We start from the raw sequence: 26,825 nt of genomic DNA on the forward strand, positions 1-26,825 counted from the left end.
GGCTGGGCACGGTGGCTCACATCTGTAATCTCAGTACTTTGGAAGGCCGAGGCGAGGAGTTCAAGACCAGCCTGGCCAACATAGTGAAACCTCGTCTCTACTAAAAATACGAAAATTAGCTGGGTGTGGTGGCTCATGCCTGTAGTCCCAGCTACTTGGAAGCCTGAGGCAGGAGAATTGCTTGAACCTGGGAAGCGGAGATTGCAGTGAGCTGAGATTGCGCCACTGCACTCCAGCCTGGGCAACAGAGCGAGATGCCATCTCAAAAAAAAAAAAAAAAAAAAAGTAAAAAATAACAATGTAACTACAAAAAATAATAAAAATAAAAAGTCAACATGGTATAACACTCATTTACACAGTGTTTACAGTGTACTATCACAAGTAACTTGGAGATGATTTAAAGTATACAGGAGGATATGCATAGGTTATATGCAAATACTACACCATTTTATATAAGGGACTTGAGCATCTGCTGATTTTTGCAACCAATCCTCCAAGGATACCAAGATGGCAGTACCTCTAGAACTGCAGATTCAGCATCTACACAAGGGCAAGCTGAGTACAGCTTAATGTTCTCGTACCACTGTGCTGGGAATTGTATACAAATCAAGACAGAAATCTGAAGTTTAATAACAGTATAAACAATTGGGGCGGCTGGGTGCAGTGGCTCACACCTGTAATCCCAGCACTTTGGGAGGCCAAGGCAGGCAGATCACTGGAGATCAGGAGTTTGAGACCAGCCTGGCCAACATGGTGAAACCCCCTTTCTACTAAAAAAAAATAACAAAAAAACAAAAATTAGCTGGGCGCGGTGGCAGGTGCCTGTAATCCCAGCTACTTGGGAGGCTAAGGCAGGAGAATCGCTTGAACCTAGGAGGTAGAGGTTGCAGTGAGCCAAGATCACGCCATTGCACTCCAGCCTGGGTGACAATAGTGAAACTCCGTCTCAAAACAAACAAACAAAACCAAAATAACAAAAAACAAACAAACAAAACAATTGGGGCAAACGGCCCTAGTTTAAAATGAATTACGATCCACTGAAAAATAATGTAAAATATGTTTTATATAAATGAAAACAGTTCCTATGTGATAAGAGCCAAGAAACAGGCCAGGCACGGTGGCTCACGCCTGTAATCCCAGCACTTTGGGAGGCTGAGGTGGGCAGATCACCTGAGGTCTGGAGTTCAAGACCAGCCTGACCAACATGGAGAAACCCCGCCTCTACTAAAAACACAAAATTAGCTGGGCGTGGTGATTCATGCGTGTAATCCCAGCTACTTGGGAGGCTGAGGCAGGAGAATCACTTGAACCCTGGAGGTGGAGGTTGCAGTGAGCCGAGATTTCACCATTGCACTCCAGCCTGAGCAACAAGAGCCAAACTCCGGCTCAAAAAAAAAAGAAAAGAGCCAAGAAATAATTTCTCTGTTTTGAGTCCTGTCATGATGTTACTCAAATAACTTCTGGTATTTTCAAAACAAACTAGCTATAACTACGATCCCCAATGCTAATTTTTTTTTTTTTTTGAGATAGAGTTTCACCCTGTTGGCCAGGCTGTAGTAAGTACAGTGGTGTGATCTGTCACTGCAACCTCTGCCTTCCAGGTTCAAGTGATTCTCATGCCTCAGCCTCCCAAGTAGTTGAGATTATAGGCACACGCTACCACGCCTGGCTAATTTTGTGTTTTTTAGCAGAGACAGGGTTTCACCATGTGACCAGACTGGTCTAGAACTCTCGACCCCAAGTGATCTGCCCACATTGGCCTCCCAAAGTGTTAGGATTACAGGAGTGAACCACTGCACCCAGCCCCTCAATGCTAAACAGTTCCTTAAAAACTCAATGCAGAGAAGATTGACTTGAAGCAGGTAAGTTGGGGAATGTCCTCATAAACTACAGGTAGGTATGTCTCCTTGTTAGCCACAAAGTCTACAGCCTATGGTAAGATTATGGCAATGGTTCATGGTTTTGCCCAGGTTATGCATCGTCCGTTTTGCTCTGCTTGCAAAGTACTCAGCTGTCAGAAGCAGAGCAAAATGGACCATGCATAACCTGAGCAAAGAACCAGTGCCATGATTTGACCATGCATAACCTTGCAAAGGACCAGTACCATAACCTTTTGCCCAGGTTATGTATGGTTTGCTTGCTCTTGGCTATAGGTTTTACTCTAGTCTCACTTAGTACCACTCTACACTCATATACTCAAAGTATACTGATTATTTTAGGTGCGTATTTTCATCAGTTCTCACTGGGTCTCCTGGTGAGCTATGGTTAAAGTGAGCAGTGATGACCTCAAGTACTCAATTGTCAGAAAGAAACAGGGAAAGGTGAGTTCTACTTGATATGTATGATGGCAGATTCTGGCTGATGCATCAACATACTTTTGTGAGCTGACACGGTATGATATGAGTCGGAAATTTCCATCTGGAGGAATAAATGACAAAACTCTTTCAGATTCCCAACGCTTGAACCGGATGCAGGGGTGGAAGCTGACATCATCCAGAAGCCTAGGGTTCTGCCAGGAAAACAGAAGACAGTCGTGTTCATAGAGTATAATGAATATGGGAACTGTACTCAGATACCTTGACAAATCAGTATGTTCCCTGAAGATAAAGCAGTCATGGAAGAGTTTATGACCACATCTACACAACCTTATAGTTTCACAATGTTTTAAAGTTTGTAAATATTTTATGTACACTATTTTATTTGAATTTCAATAAATATAAAGGAGAAAAGGCAAGTAGTATTATTTCCCTGTAACAGATTAAAAAACTGAGGTTCAGAGGACTTAAGGTCAGAACAAACTGGTGACAACACCAGAAGTCAGTTCTCTTAATTGTTCCTAGCAGTATATCATGCTGACTCTAAAATGATACAAAAGACCAATGTCCTTTCATATCAGCAAAGCAAATAATTATTCAGTAAAAATGATACTGGATATTTGCAGAAGCCAGCCAGCCAATTTTAAGCCCCTTCTAGCACACTCAGGCAAAGACCTCCCTTAGCCTTTCCACAAAGACCACGCTCATCATGTAAGCGACTGTCCTAGGAAACTCTGCTAGGAATATTTCTGAGACAATCCTTTGCGATCTAAGATGCAAACTTATCTCAATATTTATCATTTCATTTAGTACTTCACATGTATTAGTCATTCAAGGGGCTATAAAACAGGAGAATAAAACTTACCATGAAAGAAAGGGAGAGATCAGGCATTCCAGATAGTTTAATGCAAGCATCAATGACCCCCTGAATTTCTGCAAAGACTGTAGATCCTGAAGAAAGAAAGAAAAAGGAAGATAACATCAATGGAGAATGAGTCTTAACTAGAGCTATGACTGTATCTTTTTATTTTTATTTATTTATTATTTTTAGAGACAGAGTCTTGCTCTGTTGCCAAGGTTGGAGTGCAGTTGCACAATCATAGCTCACTGCAGCCTCACTCCCAGGCTCAAGTAATCCTCTTGCCCTAGCCTCCCAAATAGCTGGGAATATAGGTACGTGCCATGACACCTAGCCCAACAATCACTACATCTAGAATAATGGAGATACCCTCTGGGTGTCAGATTTACTGAAGCTTTACATCTCTATTAACAGGTCAGGGGACAAGGTCCATACCTAACTCTGGTTGGAATATGATAATTCTTCCTTTTTTTGAAGAGATAAGGTCTGACTAGCTAGTCCCAGATGGTCCCCAGAGTAACTGGGACTACAGGTATGCCACTGTAGAATATAATTTTTTTTTTTTGAGACAGGGTCTTGCTCTGTCACCCAGGCTGGAGTGTAGTGGTGCTATGATAGCCAGCCTCAACCTCCTGGGCTCAAGCAATCCTCCCACCTCAGCCTCCCAAGCAGCTGGTACTACAGGCATGCACCTCCACGCCCGGCTAATTTTTGTATTTTTTTTGTAGAGACAGGGTCTTGTTATGTTGCCCAGGCTGGTCTCAAACTTCTGGGCTCAAGCAATCCGCCTACCTCAGCCTCCCAAAGTGTTGGAATTACAGGTGTGAGCTACCATACCCAGACAGAATATGCTAATTCTAAGGAAAATTAAACTGTCTCCTTTATGGAGCCAACCCTGTAAGATGACTGGATATGAGTTTAAAACATATTTGGCAGGATGCAGTGGCTCATGCCTGTAATCCTAGCACTTAGGGAGGCCGAAGTGGGTGGATTATCTGAGCTCAGGAGTTTGGGACCAGCCTGGGCAACGTGGCAAAACCCCGTTTCGACTAAACATACAAAAAATTAGCCAGGCGTGGTGGTGTGTGCTTGTAGTCCCAGCTACTTGGGAGGCTGAAGCAGGAGAATCGCTTGAACCCAGAAGGCGGACGTTGCAGTGAGCTGAGACCACAACACTGCACTACAGCCTGGGCGACAATGTGGGACTCTGTCTCAAAAACAAAACAAACAAACAAATCAAAAACATTTTCAATAGAATTTTATTTTTTATTTTTTATTTTTGAGACGGAGTCTTGCTCTGTCACCCAAGCTGGATGGAGTGCAGTGGCGCTATCTGGGCTCACTGCAAGCTCCACCTCCAGGGTTCAAGCCATTCTCCTGCCTCAGCCTCTCGAGTAGCTGGGACTACAGGCACCTGCCACCACGCCTGGCTAATTTTTTGTATTTTTAGTAAAGATGGGGTTTCACCGTGTTAGCCAGGATGGTCTGGATCTCCTGACCTCGTGATCCACCTGCCTCAGCCTCCTAAAGTGCTGGGATTACAGACGTGAGCCACCGTGCCCGGCTTCAACAGAATTTTTAAATGAGGCAAGTGTATTACGAAATGGACTAAGTTAACTTTTAAGAAATAGAATCCATAATAGAAAGATCTCGCTTTTTTTTAGAGACAGGGTCTCCCTCTGCCATCCAGGCTGGAGTACAGTGGTGTGAACATAGTTCACTATAGCATTGAACTCCTGGGCTGAAGCAATCCTCCTGCCTCAGCCTCTTGAATAGGTGGAATTAAGGAACCCATGCCTAGCTAATCTTTTAAATTTTTTGATAGATATAGGGTCTCGCTATGTTGCCTAGGCTAGTCTTGAACTCCTGGGCTCAAGTGATCTTCCTGCGTAAGCCTCCCAAAGTGCTGGGATTACAGGTCTGAGCCACCGTGCTTGGCAAAAATCTGTTATTCTATAAGATGGAATGTTATAATGAAAAGGGGGCTCATGGAAGAGAAGATATTGATTATAATTCACAATAAGCCATCATTACATATTAACAAGTTGTGTGACCTGGAACAGTTCACTTAACCCTTCTGGGCTTTCCTTATGTATAAAATAAATGTAAGGCAAGGACTAGATTTTTTTCTTTTTTTTTTTTTTGAGATGGAGTCGCACTCTGTCACCCAGGTGGGAGTGTAGTGGTGCAATCTTGGCTCACTGCAACCTCTGCCTCCTGGGGTCAAGCAATTCTCCTGCCTCAGCCTCCCGAGTAGCTGGGATTATAGGCGCCTGCCACCATGCCCAGCTAATTTTTGTATTTATAGTACAGATGGGGTTTTACCATGTTGGCCAGGCTGGTCTCAAACTCCTGACCTCAAGTGATCTGCCTGCCTTGGCCCCCCAAAGTGCTGGAATTACAGGCATGATCCACCATGCTCGGCTGCTATTTTTAATAATAAAGTTTTACGATTCTTATAGAGTACTATTGTTTTGTCTGGTTAAAAAGATAATTAGATTGGGTGTGGTGGCTGAGGCCTGTAATCCCAGCACTTTGGAAGGCTGAGGTAGGTAAACTGCTTGAGCCCAGGAGTTCAAGACCAGCCTGGGCAACATGGTGAGACCCTGTCTGTACAAAAAAAAATAAATAAAAGTTAGCCAGGCATGGTGGCATGTGGTGTGTACATCCTGATTTGCTGGGACTATAGGCTACTCAGGAGTTTGAGGTAGGAGGATCACATGAGCTGGAGGTCAAGGCTACAGTAAGCAGGGACTGTGCCAGTGCACTCCAGCCTGGGCAAAAGAGCAAGACCCTGTACTTAAAAAAAAAAAAGTGAAAAATAATCAGATAGGGGCTTTTACCAGAAGTACTGCACATAATGTAGTAGCAAAAGCATGGTATATAGTAGATTTTCAATAAATGTTAGAAGGAATAAATAGCAAGAGGTAGAGGTACATAGGGTAATAATTGGCTTAAAGTAAGGCATTATGAGTTCTGATTTACATGTCTGGCAGACCTCAACTAGTGGTTATGAAAATTATATGTAACCTATGGGCAAAATAAACAGATTTATGGGTCAGGTGCAGTGGCTCACGCCTGTAATCGCAGCACTTTGGGAGGCCAAGGCAGGTGGATCACTTGAGGTTAGGAGCTCGAGACCAGCCTGGCCAACACTGTGAAACCCCGTCTCTACTAAAAATACAAAAAATTAGCCAGGGCCGGGAGCAGTGGCTCACGCCTGTAATCCTAGCACTTTGGGAGGCCGAAACGGGCGGATCACCTGAGGTCAGGAATTCGAGACCAGCCTGACCAACATGGAGAAATCCCATCTCCACCAAAAACACAAAATTAGCTGGGCGTGCTGGTGCATGCCTGTAATCCCAGGTACTCGGGAGGCCGAGGCAGAAGAACTGCTTGAATCTGGGAGGCGGAGGTTGCGGTGAGCCAAGATTGCACCATTGCACTCCACCCTGGGCAATAAGAGTGAAACTGTGTTTCAAAAAAAAAAAAAAAAAAAAAAAAAATTTAGCCAGGTGTGGTGGCTCATGCCTGTAATCCCAGCTACTTGGGAAGCTGAGGCAGCAGGATCGCTTGAACCCAGGAGGTGAAGGTTCCAGTGAGCCAAGATCATGTCATTGCACTCCAGCCTGGGCAACAGTGTGAGACCCCGTCTCAAATAAGTAAATAAATAAACTAACAAACAGATTTAAAAATCATCAGATAATGAATGCCTTTCCACTAAAACCATACTGCCAAAGGACTTCAATTTTCTTTTCTTTCTTTCTTTTTTTTTTTTTTTTTTGTTAAGACAGAGTCAGGCTGGAGTGCAATGGCATGATCTTGTCTCATTGCAACCTCTGCCTCCTGGGTTCCAGCAATTCTCCTGCCTCAGCCTCCTGAGTAGCTGGGATTACAGGTGCGTGCCACCATGCCCGGCTAACTTTTTGTATCTTTATTAGAGACAGAGTTTCACCATGTTGGCCAGGCTGGTCTCGAACTCTGATCTCATGTTCCGCCTGCCCTGGCCTCCCAAAGTGCCGAGATTACAGGCATGAGCCACCGCGCCCAGCCAGGACTTCAGTTTTCTATTCATCTGTGTCAGATGAATTGTTTTTCCCCAAATAAGATGACATGCACACAATTACCTGATTTATCTATAATTGCGTCTATTTCTTCAACAACATCAAAATAGGCTTCATTGTTTGTGTACTTTACCCCTGCCCGACGCCATGGTATGTTGGACAGTTGCCCAGTGGGGAGTGTGTCCCCAACATTACTACTGCCTAGAAACCAAAAAAGGAGAAGGCAAAGCTGATGTGTAAAACAGTCATGAGAAAATTTATTACTAGGAAAAAAAAAGCTGCTTCATCCATGTTTGGATTTTTCTTAATGAAGTTGTGGATGGTCACTAGAATTGTCAGACATATCCATACCAACATGATCAAATTTCTAGAACAGAAATATAGGCCATGTGGCCCTCTGTCTACCTGCCAAACCAGGTTAAATTTATTTAATTATCTTTTGCTTCCTGTGTGTTAACAGTAACCTAATCTAATTTCAGTGGCTCAACAACAGAATCTCTGCCACTGATGAAAAAAGAGGTGGGTTGTTTCAAAATCTTCCGCCAATAAAATGTCTCCAGTGAGAATAGAGTTATAACTAGGCCCTTCAGTATTCAACTTTATTTTACAAGAGATGCTGCCAAGCAGGCCTCAGTGGAGTAAATGGAATCTGGCCTTTTCCTATTTTAAGGTCAGCATACCCATACGGCTGCAATATAGCTAGTATTCAGTATCCGGCTAATTTCCTGGTAAACTGACACATGCCTAAAAATAAGTCTGGTTGTCCAAAACACATATCTTTGAGCTGTGACTTACTAAATATTTTGGTTAATTTATATTTCCCATTCAAAAGTACTACATACTTAACAACAACAACAAAAAGGTAGAGTTCAGAAAGGTGGTTTAAGGAAAAACACTTGTCTTCTTACTAACAAAATACATGTATAATTAACATTTTTGTTAATATTATGGTATTAACATTTTAATATAATATTAACATTTTGGTATATTTCTTTGAATATTTCCACCACCAGAAGGTTGTACTTTTTTCTGTTTTGATAATTTTGGTTTTTAATTGCACTTTAAAATATAGTCGCAATCATACTGTATCTACAATTTTGCAGTCTACTTATGATTAGTGTTCCTACCTGCAACCTATAATCATGTTATCTTCCTGCTCAAAAACCTTCAATGTTTGCTCACTGGCTTTATGATAAAAGCTAAATATTTATCCTAGCTTTGAAGGAGTTTCTCTACTTTTTAATTTGATCTCTAACTTCTCAACTGAAAAACAGTTCTGCTTCTGCTAAAGGGATTAACAAAACTTTAGGTTTTTCTCTTTCATGTGTGTTTTTTTCTCATACAGTTCCACCTATGCAGAATGCTCTTATTCCTCCCTCACTTCCTGAATTCTACTGATTCTCCAAGGTGGCCACCCACCACAGTTCAGGAGGGATTACTTCATTAATGGAACCATTCTCTTGAACTTTATAATACACTGCCTTATGAATCTGTTATGTTTTGCATTATATATTTTAGTAACTTTTCTCTGACTATAAAATACATGCTTATTTTGGAAAATTAGAAAGTATAAAGCAAAAATAAAGATGATCTGTATTTAGCTGGGTATAATCATTGTAAATACTTAGAACTTTTTTGTCTGAGTGAATATTTATACACAAGAATAATTTTTTTCAGTTTTGTGCTGACTTTTCAATTTAACATTACATCATGTGTATTTATTTTCCAATGCTATTACATTATCTGTGAAGTATGGAATTGCTTTTTAAAGTCTTATACAGTTACTTACTTACTTTAATTTTTTTTCCAATGTCCCATTCAGAGTATAAGTTTTAGGAGCACAGACACGCCATCTTATCTTTCTCTGAATTTCTCCTAACATTCATCCTTACACAGAGGATGAATAAAGAGCTGCTGAATGATCTTTTTCTTATAGGCCTCTCTCACCTCATTTTTAGGTCAAGGCACTGGACAAGGATTTACAGTGGTGGACAGTGGAGTTGGAGTGGCATATAACATTTCATAGGAATCTTTCTCTAAAAGACTTTAATGCTTTCGAAAGAATATTGGCATCTGGATGTGCCTAATTTCTAGCTACACTCAAGAATTAAACCCAGCTGGAAGCTTACAACACAAGTACAGGCCCACAATGCATGAGATCTCATAAGTAAATTATTTCCTATTTTTTCTTAATACATCTTCTGCATGCATAAAAACAAAGACTTGGAGGAGATTGTAGTACTGTGTGGTTAAGTATCTTAAATTTTCTATTCTCTAGTAATTGTGGAGTAGCAGCACAGCAGTTATGTAATGCTATTTTAAATATTAAAATGCCAGTCTATAAATGGACTAAATTCTCTTCTAAGTGGGCTCATATACTGGCTTCTTTAGGACTAACTGGAACAATTTATTCAGTCTTAGTATTTAGTGTTAAATAATGGTAATAATATTGTTGTGGTGTTTTAGAAAAAAAAAAAAAAAGGAGTAATAACCAAAAGTTCTTTTCACTTAAGGTCTAGCCTCTTTCCATGAAAATAAATATATAGTACATCCATTTTAACTTTACCAGTAACTTTAATTATGGCCAAATTGTACTACCTTAATAATATGTCAGATCATGAGCAATAATGAGTTGTTTACAAAGTTTTAATTGCTCAGTTACTAGCAAAGTATGTTTTCATCTTACCTGTAATAGAGTTGACAACAGAGCGTAGAATTGTTGGTGGTTTAATCAATTCTTTCAAAATGTTAGATTCGGTAGCCAGTGGAAATCCATTGTCTAACATTTCTTCTAAGAGTTCATATACTATCACCACATTATCCTTAATTGCAGCCTCTGAACACTCACCAAAGTAGTCCTGACAAAATACACACAAAATATCACACAATGGAAGGCACAAGGAAAGGCTTGCTAAATACTTTTTGTTCTGAAGAATAAACTTAGAGTAGCATAATTCATTGCTTAAGATGCTGAACATAATGTAAAACAGAGCAGGGGAAAAAAACCTCTATAGTCCGGGCATGGTGGCCCATGCATGCCTGTAATCCCAGCAACTTGGGAGGCTGAGGCGGGTGGATCACTTGAGGTCAGGAGTTCAAGACTAGCCTGCCCAACGTGGTGAAACCCTGTCTCTACTAAAAATACAAAAATTAGCCGGGCGCGGTGGCTCACGCTTGTAATCCCAGCACTTTGGGAGGCCGAGGCGGGCGGATCACGAGGTCAGGAGATCGAGACCCTGGTGAAACCCCGTCTCTACTAAAAAATACAAAAAAATTAGCCGGGCGTGGTGGCGGGCGCCTGTAGTCCCAGCTACTCGGAGAGGCTGAGGCAGGAGAATAGCGTGAACCCGGGAGGCGGAGCTTGCAGTGAGCCGAGATTGTGCCACTGCACTCCAGCCTGGGAGACAGAGCGAGACTCTGTCTCAAAAAAAAAAAAAAAAAAAAAAAATACAAAAATTAGCTGAGTGTGATGGTGCACACCTGTGGTCCCAGCTACTTGAGAGGCTGAGGCGGGAGGATTGCTTGAACCCAGGAGGCGGAGGTTGTGGTGAGCCGAGATCATGCTACTGCACTCCAGCCTAGGCAACAGAGTGAGACTCCGTCTCAAACAAAGCAAAACAAAACAAAACAAAACAAGCAAACAAAAAAAACCCCTCTATTGTCCTAATATTATTCCTCAATATTTTCTTGATATTTCTAGATTGAATTTAATTCCTATTACATATTATACCAGAAAGTATTGAAACATTAAATTGGAATTTGAGCTATAAACTTCATTCACCCTGATTAACTATCCCAAAATACATATAGATAAGCTTAAATTATTTGGTATATTCAGCAAGACAACAGAAAATAATAAAATGTAAATATAGAAGAGTTTATAACCAATGAAAATCTTGAGACCATTAAGAGAACTGTATATGGAGGGCATTATTGTTTCCCGATGATATACAGTCATCCCTTGGTATTTGTGGGAATTAGTTCCAGGATCCCCTGTGGATACCAAAATTCACACTTCTCAAGTCCCTGACATAAAATGGCATAGTATTTGCACATAACTTATACACATCCTCCTATATACTTTAAATCACCTCTAGATTACTTGTAATATCTAACACAGTGTAAATGCTATGTAACTATTTGTTATACTGTATTGTTTAAGTAATAATGAGAAGAAGAAGTTTGTACATATTCAGTTCGATTTTTTTGTTCAAATATTTGCCATGTAAGGTTGGATGAATTCATGGATGCAGAACCCATGTATATGGAGAGCCAACTGTAATCTGTAATACATATAAAAAACAGTGAATAGAGCAGCCATGTGTGTAACTGTATACCACATAGAAAAGGGTTTATGAATTTATGCTTAAACAGAGAGAGACAGACAGTAAACATCAAAACCTGGGTAATTAAATAATATAATCATGTCTCATCTTCAGCTAACTTGGGTCATTTAAGTTAGAAAGGTATGACAGATAACCAACCTGAAAAGTGTCAGCAACTCGATGTAGGAACTCAATTACAAAGAGAGGTGGCACTTCAGTCTGTATGACAGATACAAAGAAGAGCTTATCCCGGTAGATACTAATGAGGTAGTGGTGAGGTGTTGAAATGACAGGTGGTACATTTTCAACATCAGCAGCTTTCTCTTGAGCTTCAAAGAAATAATCACAGACAGACTGGCTCACAACGCTCTTCCAGTGCTTCTCTAGAAATATGTCACCGGAACAGTTTATGAGAAATAGACTGTGGATCATTTTCTGTTGGGGCAAAGAAAGGTTTAAATTTATTATACGTTAAATATCATTTAACATATACAAAAAGATTACACACCTTGACCAAGTGGGATTTATTCTAAGAATGCAAGGCTGGTTCAATATACAAAAATCAATCAACATGATATACAACAAGAACTAAAACAATCATTTCAAAAGGTGCAGAAATTGCATTTGACAAAATCCAACAGCCTTTTACGGAAAAAAAAAAAACAAAAACAAAGAAAGCCACTTAAGAACAAAAACAAACTTCCTTAGCCAGGCTCAGTGGCACATGCCTGTAATGTCAGCACTTTGGGAGGCTGAGGTGGGCGGATTGCTTGAGCTCAGGAGTTTGAGACCAGCCTGGGCAACAGGGCAAAACACCATCTTTACAAAAAATACAAAAATTAGCCAAGCATGGTGGCGCTTGCCTGTAGTCCTAGGTAGGGAGGATGAAGCAGGAGAATTGCTTGAGCCCAGGAGGAAGATCGAGGCTGTAGAGAGCTAAGATTGTGCCACTGCACTCTAGCCTGGGTGACCAAGTGAGACCCTAACTAAAAAAAAAAAAAAGTTCTTAACCTGATGAAAACTCCACAGCTAATATTAAATTTAATGGTGAAAGACTGAACACTTTCTCCTTAATAACAAAACCTAACAAGGATGTCCTGTCCCATCATTTCTATTCAACATGGTACTAGAGGTTTGAACCAGGGCAATTAAGTAAGAAAATAAAACAAAATGCTTCCAAATTGGAAAGGAAGAAGTAAAACTGTACCTGTAGAAGATACAATCTTGTATATAGAAAATCCTAAGGAATCCACACACACACACACAAAAACCTATTAGAGCTAATAAATTTAGTTCAGCAAGCTTGCAGGATACAAGTCAATATACAAATCAATTATATTTCTATCCACTATAGCTATAAAATACTAAAAATGGGCTGGGCATTGTAGCTCATGCTTATAAACCCAGCACTGTGGGAGGCTGAGGAAGGAGGATTGCTTGAGCTCAGGAGTTTAAGACCAGCCTACGCAACATAGTGAGACCTCATCTCTATTAAAAAAACAAAAAAAACAAACAAAAAAAAACCCAAAAAAAAACCTGAAAATGAAATAAAGAAAACAATTTCAGGCTGGGCACAGTGGCTCATGCCTATAATCCCAACACTTTGGGAGGCCAAGGCACGCGGATCAACTGAGGTCGGGAGTTCAAGACCAGCCTGGCCAACGTGTAGAAACTCCGTCTCTACTAAAAAAAAAAAAAAAAAAGGCCAGGTGCGGTGGCTCACGCCTGTAATGCCAGCACTTTGGGAGGCCGAGGTGGGTGGATCACGAGGTCAGGAGATCCAGACCATCCTGGCTAACACGGTGAAACCCCATCCCTACTAAAATTAGCTGGGCGTGGTGGCATGCACCTGTAGTCCCAGCTACTCGGGAGGCTGAGGCAGGAGAATCGCTTGAACCCAGGAGGCGGAGGTTGCAGTGAGCTGAGACTCAAGATTGCACCACTGTACTCCAGCCTGGGTGACAGAGCAAGACTCTATCTCAAAAAAAAAACAAAACAACAACAACAAAAATCCCAGCTGCCTTTTCGTGGAATTTGACAGGCTAATCCTAAAATTCATATGGAATTGAAAAAGATCAACAGCCAAAACAATCTAGAAAAGGAACAACAGGAGCGAACGGGGTAGAGTGCGCCATCCCTCCCCGGCCAGGGCGCTTGGGAGCAGGGACCCCCACCTGCAGCTGAACATCCTTCCTGGGAGCCACTCTGCCGTTCCAAGGACCTGGGAGGAGCCCTCGGTCCCCTGGGTGCCGGGGCCCTGGGGCGCACACATCAACCCCAGCCCAAGTCTGCGTTTCCTGAGCCGGGATCTGGGGCGAGATGGCTGCAGGCGGCCGTGCACCCAAGCCCCACGTCCTCATCTGCCTTGGGGCGCTCCTGGCCAGCTGGTCGCCGTAGGTTAAACTCACCTTACACCTGTAACCGGTGGACTCCCCTACACATCTTTGCAAGCCTTTCTGTGCTGACCAGTGCCTTCAAAGCGGGGTCTTCTGCCTTTACTTTTGGAAAAGCTTTTTATTTTGAAATACTTGGCTGACTTACAAAAGACTTCTCCTCACACTTGACATGATTGACAAAAGGTCTGAAATGCTTCATCTATAGTCTGATTTACTATGAAAAAAGAATCGGGGGGATGCTTACAAAAATATATAGAATGTAAAAAGATTGAAAAATATATATATTTGAATTAAAAAAGGAACAACGAAGATGGTTAACTCGTGCTTCCTGATTTCAAAACTTACTACAAAACTACTATGTGGTATTGGCACAAGGACAGACATACAGATCAACAGAACATTAACCCTTACATTTATGGTCAACTGATTTTTCAACAAGGGTGCTAAGACCTGGGTGACCAGTTGGAGAGAGAACAACCTTTTCAACAAATGGTACTGGAACAACTGGATTTCCACATACAGAAGAATGAAATTGGATACAAAAAGCAACACAAAATGTATCAAAGACCTAATTGGAAAAGCCAAAATGATAAAACTCTTAGAAAAAAATATGCATAGATTTTGACTCTGGATTAGACAATGTTTTTTAAGATATGATACCAAAAGTACAGGCAAGAAAAATAAAAAATAGATAACCTAGAGTCTATCAAAATTAAAACTTCAGTGCTTCAAAGGACATCATCAAGAAAGCAAAAATCCAGAAAATGAGAGTAAATATTTGAAACCATATATCTTAAAGGGACCCCTATCCGGAAAATATAAAGAACTCAATAATAAGAAGGGCCAGGTGTGGTGACTCACAACTGTAATCCTAGCACTCTGGGAGGCCGAGGAGGGAGGATTGCTTGAGCCCAGGAGTTTGAGACCCTGTCTCTTCAAAAAAATTTAAAAATTAGCCAGGCATAGGGGCTCACACCTGTAGTCCCTGCTACTTGGGAGGCTGAGGTGGGAGGATCGCCTGAGTCCAGGAGTTTGAGGCTGCAGTGAACTATGATCCCACCACTGCACACCAGCCTGGGTGACAGAGGGAGACCTTGCCTCTAAAACATAAAAAAATAAATAAACAAACAAGCCAATTAAAAAATGGGCAAAGGATTTGAAAAGACATTTACTCAAAGAATATATACATACAAACGAATCTTACAAATATGATGTTGAATAAATGAAGCCAGATGCAAAAGAATACACACAGTATGATTCCATTTATATGAAGCTGTAGAACAGGCAAAACTAATCTACGTTAAATCAAATGGTTTCCTTTATGGAGAGTGGAGGGCCATGGGGTTTATCTCCTAGAGTGCTGGTAATGTTTTATTTCTTTTTTTTCTCTTCCTTTTTTTTTTTTTTTTTTGAGATGGAGTCTTATACTGTCGCCCAGGCTGGAGTGCAATGGTGTTATCTCAGCTCACTGAAATCTCCGCCTCCCGGGTTCACGAGATTCTCCTGCCTCAGCCTCCCTAGTAGCTGGGATTACAGGCGCACACCGCCATGCCTGGCTGATTTTTTTTTTTTTTTCTGTATTTTTAGTAGAGACGAGGTTTCACTATGTTGGCCAGGCTGGTCTTGAACTCCTGATCTCGTGATCCACTTGCCTCAGCCCCCCAAAGTGCCAGGATTACAGGAGTGAGACACTGCGCCCGGCCAATGTTTTATTTCTTGACCTGCATGATGTTTACAAGCTGTGTTCCTTCCATGATAACTCATTAGGCTTTACATTATGATTTGCATACTTTTCTGAGTGTTAGTTATGCTTCCTATAAGAAGTTTATTGTCCCTGAAATATGGGGGACAATGGAAAAATGTCTAATTATCTCACCTTGTTCCTATCTTTTACGTGTATAAGCACCAGTATCAGGTGTTTAGTCCAGTGGCTCAATCATTCCCAGTAATAGTACTACAGTCTAAGAAGAAAGAATTTAAAACCTATGAATACAGTTTCTATGAATGAAGATAAATTCCAAAGAGGAAAGGAAGACTTTCCAGAATTGATTCATTTGATTCTGTTGACATAGAAAACAACATCAACTCTTTCTTTTATGAAAGCAGCTGACATTTAAAGAATATGTGGTGATGATCTCCTCTTCCCATTCAACACATGTTCAGTAGTTATCAAGTAAATACTACTAGTTACTAAGATATGTTTTAGTAATTATTGTATTAATAAAGTATGAATACTGTTAACAGTTTAGGGTTCCTGTTTAATTAGAATCAAAAAATTCCTTTGTTTAAAGCCCTCTGTTTAGCCAAGCAATCAACTTGAGTTATTAGCAATAAACTCTGACATCTCAGGGTTGGAACCTGCCAAATTTTTCTACTTTATCTAGTCAGATGCTTTGCTTAGTAGTCTTGCTTTGTGTCTTGTATTTCTGTCTGGGTATTAATATAAGTGCCATTAGAATACTTAGACTTACTATACAGAACCTGCTGACTTTAACTATAATCTTAGCTGATAAACTTTTCATTTTCATTTTTTAAATGAAACAGGAATATCCAACCATAAGATCTGCAACTAAATTTTTATTATTACACCTTTTTCTTGGAATAAAATCAGCATCTGAAATATATAATGTATGACTTCAAGTGGAGCACTGTAATCCACAAGCAGACTCAGATTTGGGCACTTCAGGTGAGTCACATATGGACTTTGCAAAAAATTAATCTTTTGGCCCCATTCAATGTGGTTATTTTTGGAAAGGCACAGTGGCTCATGCCTGTAATCCCAGCATTTTGGGAGGCCAAGACCGGTGGATTACCTGAGGTCAGGAGTTCAAGACCATCCTGGCCAACATGGCAAAACCCTGTCTCTACTAAAAATACAAAAATTAGCCGGGCATGGTGGTGTGTGCCTGTAATCCCAGCTACTCGGGAACAAAGCTTGTTTGTTTGAGCAGAGTCTCCCTCTGTCACCCAGGCTGGAGTGCAGTGGTGTGATCTCTGCTTACTGCAACCTCCGTCTCCCATGGTCAAGCAATTCTCGTGCCTCAGCCTCCTCAGTAGCTGGGATTACAGGTGTGCACCACCACGCCCGGCTAGTTTTTCTGTTTTTAGTAGAAATGGGGTTTCACCATGTTGGCCTCAAGTGATCCGCCTGCCTTGGCCTCCCAAAGTGAAGCTACTGTACTCAGTCCCCATTCAAAGTGTTTTATTCATTAAAGATAACGAATAATAAATGAATTAATACTATCTAAAATGTATTGAGTACTTATTATGGGCCAGACACTATGCTGGACACTTTATCTCATCTTATTTTCACAATGCTATGCCATAAATACTACTATTATCCCCACTTTACAGACAAGACAATGTCATCTCAGAAAAGTTAGGTCAATTACCTAAGATCACGCAGTAAGCTAGGATTCAAACCTAAATCCAGCTGAATTCTGAGCTCCTGCTCTTATCTGCCTCGTAAAGACTAATTATTAGGAACACATTCTAATACAGTACTGTCCAACAGGGCTTTCTGCAATGATGGAAATGTCCTTTATCTGTGCTAATATGGTAGCCACTACACCCATGGCTATTGAGCACTTGAAATGTGGCTAATGTACCCAATACTGAATTTCAATTTTTTTGAAATTTTAATTATTTTTTTCGAGACAGAGTCTCGCTTTGTCTCCCAGGCAGGAGTGCAACGGCGCGATCTTGGCTCACTGCAAGCTCTGCCTCCCAGGTTCATGCCATTCTCCTGTCTCAGCCTCCCCAGTAGCTGGGACTACAGGTGCCTGCCACCACGCCCGGCTAATTTTTTGTATTTTTAGTAGAGATGGGGTTTCACCACGTTAGCCAGGATGGTCTTGATCTCCTGACCTCATGATCCACCTGCCTCAGCCTCCCAAAGTGCTGGGATTACAGGTGTGAGCCACCGCGCCCGGCTTTTTTTTTGAGACAGGGTCTTGCTCTGTTGCCCAGGCTGGAGTGCAGTTGCACCATCTTGGCTCACTCCAACCCCCACCTCCAGAGCCCAAGCGATCCTTCCACTTCAGTCTCCTGAGTAGCTGGGCTTACAGGCGTGCATCACCACACTCAGCTGAGTTTCAAATTTTTGTTTTGTAGAGACAAAGTCTGCCTATATTGCCCAGGCTGGTCTTGGACTCCTGGGCTCAAGTGATCTTCCCACCTTGATCTCCCAAAGTTCTGGGATTACAGGTGGGAGCCACCAAGCCTAGCCTGAAGTTTTAATTTTAATTAATTTAAATTTAAATAACCATATGTGGTTAGTAGTTAATATACTGAACAGTACATGAATGTGCTGCTTTAGCTTATGATTTTTTTTTTTTTTTTTTGGAGACGGAGTCTTGCTCTATTGCCCAGGCTGGAGTGCAATGGCATGATTTCCACGTACCACAACCTCCGCCTGCTGGGTTCAAGCGATTCTCCTGCCTCAGCCTCCCGAGTAGCTAGGATTACAGGCATGCGCCACCATGCCCGGCTAATTTTTTGTATTTTTAGTAGAGATGGGGTTTCACCATGTTGGCCAGGCTGGTCTTGAACTCCTGACCTCGTGATCTGCCTGCCTCAGCCTCTCAAAGTGCTGAGATTATAGGCATGAGCCACTGCACCCAGCCTAGCTTATGATTTAAGAGGAGGAGGTAAAATATGTTTCCTGTTTAGTTAGGAGGCAACACACATTCTAGTTGTTATGCTGAGGAAGTTTAATAAATTATTTAGAGTGGAAGTTAGATTTAAAAGCACTGACACAGGTTATCTAGAATCATTCATCCTATTGAAAGTATAGTTCACAAGGATTTATAGTGCTCCTTTGCCACAATACACTCTGAAAGAGTTGCTTGTTCTGGAAGCAAGTGATTTTGTAGTTACTTTATTTCAGGGCCAGATCTCTACTCATCCTCTTAAGCTGGTGAAAAATTCTTTCCAGGAAAGTTTCCACCGAAGTTGTTTTTATTGGCAGTAGTTCAGGTCTCAGAATACAGAAAGTTAAACCAGACTCCTAGATTTATTGTTGTTATCCTTAGTGCTGAGATGAAAGCATAATACTTGTAGGTTCTCGACTGTGCTTAGCTTTAAAACCCATCTTAACCTTCTATAATAGGAAAAGAAAGCTTACTTCTTCTATCCATATTATGACCAAGGTCTAATGCATATAACAATTAAATAATACCATGCTGCAGTGTAAATTAGCCTGTTTCTTTAACTATTTATCATCCTTTTAGTAGCTGCAGTTATTTTTTTAATTATTATTTTAATAAACTTTCTGAGAAAACTACACTCATTATTACCACGACCATCTTTTTGTTCCTAGTGGCTTTTGAGTCATAAAACAGAATTCTCCCAGCTTATTTAAAAGCCACTAGAAGAAACTGTGTTCAGAGGCAGACCCATCAGAGCTTTGACTGCAGCTTAAATACATCATAAATCCTTTTTACTAAACATTTTATAATCATCCTGGGTAATTCACATGCATGCATTTACAATAGTCAAAATATTCTTGGAAGACAGTGTCTAAAAACAAAAATGTATTCCTTCCATATATAATAGGATGAAGGCACAGAAAGGCCTATACTGAACTTGAGAGAATGAGACCAGAAAAGCATCTACTCTTCTGATTCTCAGCCAATATCTTGACCACATATTCATTCAACACAGACTTTTGAGGCACCGGGTATATAAGAACAAACAAAATTAGAGTTCCTACACTCACAGCATTTAGAGATCAGCAGAGAAGACAATACGGTAAGATGTAATTCCCACGATGATACAGGAAATATAGTGTGCTGTGGGAATCTACAAGGCTTAGAGGTGAGAGAGAACACAAGACAAATAAATCCAGTATAAATTTAGCAAATATGGAAGGTGGAGGGAAGAGGGGAGATGAAACTGGAGAAGGAGGTAAGCAGAGACTGATTGGTTCATGGAGCATGCTAAATGTGTTAAGGAGTTTGGACTTTATTCTTAGTGCAATGTAAAGTCATTTTATAATTTTTTTAATGGTAATCATGCAATCCGATTTACATTTTTAGAAAGATCATACTAATTACACTGCGGAAACTGGATAACCGGTAACTGAACACTGTGACACCAGTTGGGAGATGAGTGGTGATGGCCTGGACTAGAGTCTTGACTATGAGGATGGGGTACAGTGAAAAGATAAGAGAAACATTTAGGTTTTGTGACACCAGTTGGGAGATGAGTGGTGATGGCCTGGACTAGAGTCTTGACTATGAAGATGGGGTACAGTGAAAAGATAAGAGAAACATTTAGGTTTTGTGCTAAAAAACATTTAGGCTTGGAGGAGGGGGTGTGTAGAGAGGAGAGAGATGTGTCACTTAGCCTGGTCCTGTGTAATTTGACCAATTCTGGATATATCTGACCCAAATAAATATATTCAAAAAACTATTATATATACACTTCTGGTGCTTTAGAGAAACCAGATTGGAATCAGAATTGTAAGTAATCAGGATTTTTTGTTAATGGGAATTAATCACAAGGAGAATTGAAACAAAAGAAAGAATGTGCATAGTATGAAGAGAGCTTATGGCAGAACTCCAACATTTGAGTAGCAGGTGGGTCAAGGAAGTGGACCTAAAGAATGACCAAGATGTGACTGAAAAGTCATAAGAAAAAAAGCAGGGTGGTTTTTAGCAACTATAGCATATTAGTGTATTTCCAGAAGAATGGAGTGGTAAATACTGTTACATGGCACAAAGAGGTTAAGCTACGAGAATTGAAAATGTCAGCTGGGCGTGGTGGCTCACACCTGTAATCCCAGCACTTTCGGAAGCCAAAGTGGATTGTATCACCTGAGCTCGGGAGTTCGAGACCAGCCTGGCCAACATGGTGAAATCCCATCTCTACTAAAAATACCAACAAATTAGCTGGGTGTGGTGGTGGGTGCCTGTAATCCCAGCTGCTCTGGAGGCTGATGCAGGAGAATCGCTTGAACCCGGGAGGTGGAGGTTGCAGTGAGCCGAGATGGCACCACCTAGCCTGGATGACAGAGCGAGGCTCCATCTCAACAACAACAAAAAAGAATTGAAAATGTCTGTTGATTTAAGGGTGTTTTTTAAACTTTCTTTTCCTTAACGCCTGCTAAGGAGCCCTCTTAGACTTCATCTTCTCACCACCCTGCCAATCAAATTCCTCACCCATAAAAGTTTTTATTATTCTTGCTTTTTCAACTGTAAATTGACAAATTATAGTTGTATATATTTAAGGGTACCAGATGTTATGATTTATGAAATGTGGAATAATTAAATGAAGCTAATTAATATCACCGTAAAATTTTAATACCACAGAATATTCTCTGTTTATGTATTTGTGCTTTATACATAAAAACAGTATATATGTTTTTTTCACCTCACAAGAAGCAGTTTTTATCTGCTTTGAGAATGCATGATTTAACACACAGAGGACATTGGTGATCTTGGTAAAAGTAGTTTTGGTGGGCTGGGTGCGGTGGCTCACGCCTGTAATCCCAGCACTTTGGGAGGCTGAGGTGGGCAGATCACGAGGTCAGGAGTTCGAGACCAGCCTGGCCAACATGGCGAAACCCTGTCTCTACTAAAAATGCAAAAGTTAGCTGGGCGTGGTGGTAGGCGCCTGTAATCCCAGCTACTCGGGAGGCTGAGGCAGGAGAATCACTTGAACTCTGGAGGTGGAGGTTGCAGTGAGCCGAGATTGTGCCACTGCACTCCAGCCTGGGTGACAAGAGCAAGACTCCGTCTCAAAAAAAAAAAAAAAAAAAAAGGAGTTTTAGTGGTAGTTCAGTGGAATGCTAGAAATAAGACATTGCAGTGGGCTGGGAAATAAATAGCAAGAAGTGTAAAAAAATAGAGATATGTAGAGTAGATTCAAGAAGTCTAGCTGTGAAGAGGATGAAAAGACAAGAAAATAAATGCAGCAGTTTATAAAGTGAAGGAAGAATACATTTAAATGCTGAAGGAAAGGTGTGAACAGAGGGGGAAAAGCTGACATAGGAGAGAGGGAAAAACGGAAAGAGGACCCTGACACAGCAGGATAGGATGCTACTGACAGACTAGGTGAAAGAGTTTGCCTTCTCTAAGGAGAAGGAACACTTTCTACTCTTCAGATTGAAGGGAAGGTTTGTATACTTGACTGCAGGCAGATGATGGCTCTCCTTCTCTGTGTAATGGGAGAGAGGTCATTTCCAAAGGGAGAGAGAAGTCCTCTTCTTTGTAAATACCATGTGCTACTCATGAATTGACATAGTACTGAGCTACTTAAAAATATTTAAATCTGCAAAGAACTCCCATAGCGTATGTGTATATGTATTTTTTTTTTAAGAGTTAGGGTCTTGCTTTGTTGCCCAGGCTGAAGTGCAGTGGACCAATCATAGCCCACTATAACTTTGAACTCCTGGGCTCAGGTGATCCTTCTGCCTCATTCTGCCTCCGCCTCCTGAGTAGCTAGGACTACAATCACGTGCCACAAAGCCTGGTTAATGTTTAAATTTTTTGTAGAGATGGAGTCTTGCTATGTTGCCCAGGCTGATCTCCAGCTCCTGGCCTCAAGTGATTTTCCCGCCTCACCCACCCAAAGTGCTAGGATTACAGGTGTGAGCCATCGCACTCTATGTGCCCATAGTATATTGGTTTTTTTTTTGTTTTTTATTTTGAGACGGAGTCTCACTCTGTTGCCAGGCTGGAGTGCAGTGGCGCGATCTCAGCTTACCACAACCTCCGCCTCCTGGGTTCAAGCGATTCTCCTGCCTTAACCTCCCAAGTAGCTGGGACTACAGGCACGTGCCACCACGCCCAGATTATTTTTGTATTTTTAGTAGTGATGGGGTTTCTCCATGTTTGCCAGGATGGTCTCGATCTCTTGACCTCGTGATCCACCCACCTCAGCCTCCCAAAGTGCTGGGATTACAGGCATGAGCCATACCGTGCCTGGCCGTATATTATATTAAATGGTTAGAAATAAAAATCCTAAGATTAAGAAAGAAAATCTAATCTTATTGCAAAGAGAGCTTTCCTAAAGATACGTAAGGCTTTTTTTTTTTTTTTTTTTTCGAGGCAGAGTCTGGCTCTGTCGCTCAGGGTGGAGTGCAGTGGTGAGGTCTCAGCATGCAACTTCCGCCTCCCAGATTCAAGGGATTCTCCTGCCTCAGCCTACCAAGTAGCTGGGACTACAGGCGTGTGCCACCACACCTGGCTAATTTTTGTATTTTTAGTAGAGACAGGGTTTCAGTATGTTGGTCAGGTTGGTCTCGAACTCCTGACCTCGTGATCCGCCCGCCTCAGCCTCCCAAAGTGCTGAGATTACAGGCGTGAGCCACTCCACTTCTCTTATAGTGTCAATTGAAAGTGTCCCTCTGTCTTTCCCAAATTAATCCTTTCACTTGTAACTTGATCCCATTCCTTTCCTTCTCTTCTGGGAGACAAGACTTTTTCTTGAATCTTCAAATAGATGCTTGCTTCCTGCCCCCAAATAGGTATCTTGTATTCTTTAAAACAAACCCCAAACTTTCCCCCATCTCGCCACTCTCAATAATCTTGCTTCATGCCCCAAATGATGAAGGATTTGTCTACACTTGCTGTTTTTCCTTAGTTACTATTAAAGCATCTCTTTCAAATAGATCAATGACTTTCTAATTATAAAATCCAACGACCTATTCTGATTTCAGCTTCCTCCTCTGACCATTGCAGCATTTTATGTCATTGATAACTTTCTCCTAAAGAAAAATACTTCCTACCCTTTTATATGAAACTTCATCTGTTTTGGGTCTCACCTTGAAAGTCTTTCGGGCTTAATTCTCACAATTTTTTTTTTAAGTCTTTCTACAATCTCCATGTAAACCAGTTTCAAATTCGATAAAACTCAAACTCCATAAAATTCCTCCTCCTGTCAGTGGCGCCATCTTCTTAATCACATAAGGCTGTAAGCGTCAGGTTCAAACAAATCTACCAAATACAAACAGCCACATCGCCCGTCACTCTTCCATACTCACTGCCACCTGCTCAGCTTAGAACCCCGTTACCTCTCTCCTGAAGAACTGCAACACCCTTCTCACTGCATTCCACACCCCAGGCTCTTCCAGGCACCACCCGCTAACAGGACGTCCGCTCAGGTCCGTTTGGGGTTTTGTCCTCCAAAGCAGAAACCTGGGACTGAGATTCCTGCCGTCTGTACTCCAGCTCACTATAGAGGGGGAACCCAGTAAGCTTGACCTCCGGGGCTCAGGCGCCTGAAAACACTGAGCTGCAGGTGGATCGCTCCCTTCCGGCCTTGCTGGCGAGAAAGCCCGGAAGGCTGGGAGTGGGGGGGAAAAGAGGCCCTGGCCCACAGCACCAAAGACGCTCCTAGAGCCCAGATTGGAGTCGGGGGCTCCAGCTATTCAGCCTACTCCCGGGTTTTGGAGCTGTCCCCAGTCCACAGATTTCCCGCCCCTCACACTCACCCCGACACCTGAGTCAGTGATTCGGCGCCGGGTCCTCTCCGACCGAAGCTGATGAAGCCGAGAAGGCCGCGAGGACCCGCAGCTGGAGTGCCCAGGAGATTGCCTGATTAACAGCTTCAAAGACACCGACTCTGTCTACCATATTAGAAATATTAAATATGCAGGAAGATCGTAAATGAGAGGAAAGACGTCTCTTGAGGCTTAGTATCTAAATCTTCTACATCATCCAGGGCCTAGAAAAATGGTGGGTTTCTCACCATCTAGATTCAGGCGGTCATCTGCTGCCTAACTCAGTCTGGGGTCCCTTATGGTAGGGGAGGCGGGGTCAGGAATGGGCGGGGCATTCGCTGTCGGTGCCGAGAGATAGAGCCAATGATTGTGGATGACAGAGGCACAGAATGGGCGGAGTCTGGAGGGGCGGGATTTGGGGAAAAGGCGGTGATGCGAAGAGGGGGCGGGGCCAGAGAGTGGATGGCAGAGGTGGGCTGTAGAGCCAAAGTGGGGTGGGAGGGCGAAGATGGCAGCTGCTGAGGAGGAGCCGAAGCCCAAAAAGCTGAAGGTGGAGGCGCCGCAAGCGCTGAGGTGAGCGCTGCCGGACTTGGGGAGGAGGGTGACGGCGCTGCAAGCAAGCCAGGGCCCACGTGGGGTTGCACGGCCCCGGCGCTGGGTGGTGTCTCTCACTGCCAGCTTGGGGCCAACGTGCAGGACCTGCCCCTCGGGGAGCTGCCCGCTTGGCCGCGACCCCTTGCCAGACGTTCTCTCAGTTTGGCCGAGTGGCCGCCTGTCTGGTGCAGCTCCGGCTCCAGCAGCCCTTCGCCAATCGTGGCCGGCAGGGGGGCCGAGCCGGCTGCCCGCGCCACCTGCGAGCAAGCCCAGGCTGGGCTGGTGCGACCCCGGAAGGCCGGACCGGAGCAGCGTCTGTACGCGGCCGCCTTCTCTTCCCGGGGGAAGGCGGGGAGGAGGCTCGGCAACTGCTGTACTCTGGGGCAAAGTCAGAATTCTTGGAGATTTTTCGGAGTGTTGGCGGAAGGGCACGTTGACCTTCCTTTTCGTACACAGTCTGAAAGCCTGCACCTTTGAGGACCCTCTACCAGGGACCTAGATCCCTCCGAGGCTTTGTAGGGGCAACATTTGGATGAATGGATAGGAAAGGTTGATTTTTCTTTTTTATTTGCACTTTTTGGCAGCAACGGGGACAGTGCTGCCCCTAACACCTGCCTCACATGTGATTGATGTTGCAACTTTTATTTATAAAGAGTCATTTGTTAAAATATCCTTTCCTAATAAGTATAAAGTGAAGCAGGCAGTCTTTGATGATTTGGAAATGTTTGTTGAAAGGCAGCGATTTTTTTCCCTCTTAAAATAGACATATCAAACTGATTTAAAACTATTTGGACACTCCTGATTATACAGGACATATCCCATTTCTTCCAGTATCACTCTTCTTCACTTCCAAAGGAAGGAATCACTCACACTTGAAAAGAAAAGGACACTTAGGGGCCTGGTGGTGTGTTCATGCTGCTTTGAATGAAGGGTGAACAAATCCTTGCCAGTGCCTTTAATGTATTCCTACTACCCTCAAAGGGTTAGTGTGCCTACCTTATATCAAGAACATAAACTTTAAAATAAAAACCCTCAGGATATTCTATTTTTATTTTAAATATTCCAACTATATGCAGAATAAAGAGCAAGGGCTTTTGAATCAGACCTACCTGAGTTCAAGGCATGTGCTTTCCCTACTCTGCCCTTTATTAGAGTATTTCCTTATAAGGCACCTCCTTCGCCAAATTGGAAGACAGATGCAACTTTTCCCTACCATCCTACTGAATATATAACCCTTAGATTTCCTTAGATTTTTCCTTAATAAAAATAATTATATATAATGCTGATCCATTTTCACTGTGTTTTCCTATTTATTATCTTGTTGGACAGTTTCTTGTTGGACAGTTCTGTGATCAAAGGAGGGCAAGAATTATGCCTGTTTTACGATTGAAGATATTGAAGCCCAAATAAAACAATTAGTACAGGAACAGAAATAAGAACTAGCTGAGCATGCTTTCTTATACCTGCAGTCCTAGTGCTTTGTGAGGCTGTGGTGAGAGCATTCCTTAGGCAACCAAAATTCACTTTATACAATATGAACTTAGTGCTACCTGTAGTACATGAAGTTAAAAGATTAGACACTTGAGTACTGGGACAAATCTCTAATTTTGTGGGGAGACATTTTAGGATCGGCTATTATTACTTTTATTATATTAATTTGCTTTCAGACTCAAAGTGTGATAATGCATTGAGTATTTACACTGAATTAATTTATGATGGCTTGCTTGACTGTTAGGGGATTGCTACTAGTTTTGGCTAAGGAGAATGGGTTATAAAGACTAAGCATAATTTAATGTGCAGCATCAGTGGGAACAAATAATGAGAT

At 42.1% G+C, this 26,825-nt stretch overlaps 2 protein-coding genes across 11 annotated transcripts in view; one reads left to right on the forward strand and one right to left on the reverse strand.

Moving 5' to 3' along the window:
* AP3M1 (adaptor related protein complex 3 subunit mu 1) overlaps positions 1-24,672 on the reverse strand; it is a 29,629-nt gene extending 4,957 nt beyond the window's left edge. The window contains exons 1-6 of one of the 8 annotated variants that reach the window (XR_009212820.1): positions 24,655-24,672; positions 11,723-11,998; positions 9,925-10,096; positions 7,302-7,439; positions 3,181-3,266; positions 2,376-2,509 (exon numbers count right to left, since the gene is read on the reverse strand). Coding sequence is in view for 7 of the 8 variants with exons in the window: in XM_058436397.1 (XP_058292380.1) it covers positions 2,376-2,509; positions 3,181-3,266; positions 7,302-7,439; positions 9,925-10,096; positions 11,723-11,998; positions 24,655-24,657 (809 nt within the window). In the remaining variant the exon portion in view is untranslated. Of the gene's footprint in view, positions 1-2,375; positions 2,510-3,180; positions 3,267-7,301; positions 7,440-9,924; positions 10,097-11,722; positions 11,999-15,835; positions 15,994-23,728; positions 23,945-23,977; positions 24,613-24,654 lie in introns of those variants that run through there. The other 7 variants (XM_058436397.1, XM_032140527.2, XM_058436398.1 and 4 more) reach the window with 7 other exon arrangements.
* Positions 24,673-24,857: 185 nt separating this feature from the next.
* The window catches only part of ADK (adenosine kinase), a 584,474-nt gene continuing 582,506 nt past the window's right edge, over positions 24,858-26,825 (forward strand). For all 3 annotated transcript variants that reach the window (XM_032140553.2, XM_058436404.1, XM_032140580.2), the window contains exon 1: positions 24,858-24,979. In XM_032140553.2, the coding sequence (XP_031996444.1) occupies positions 24,915-24,979 (65 nt within the window). In that variant the 5' untranslated portion in view covers positions 24,858-24,914. The remainder of the gene's footprint in view (positions 24,980-26,825) is intronic.

Source organism: Hylobates moloch, unplaced genomic scaffold, assembly GCF_009828535.3.
Source record: "Hylobates moloch isolate HMO894 unplaced genomic scaffold, HMol_V3 SCAFFOLD_3, whole genome shotgun sequence".
Lineage (NCBI taxonomy): Eukaryota > Metazoa > Chordata > Mammalia > Primates > Hylobatidae > Hylobates > Hylobates moloch.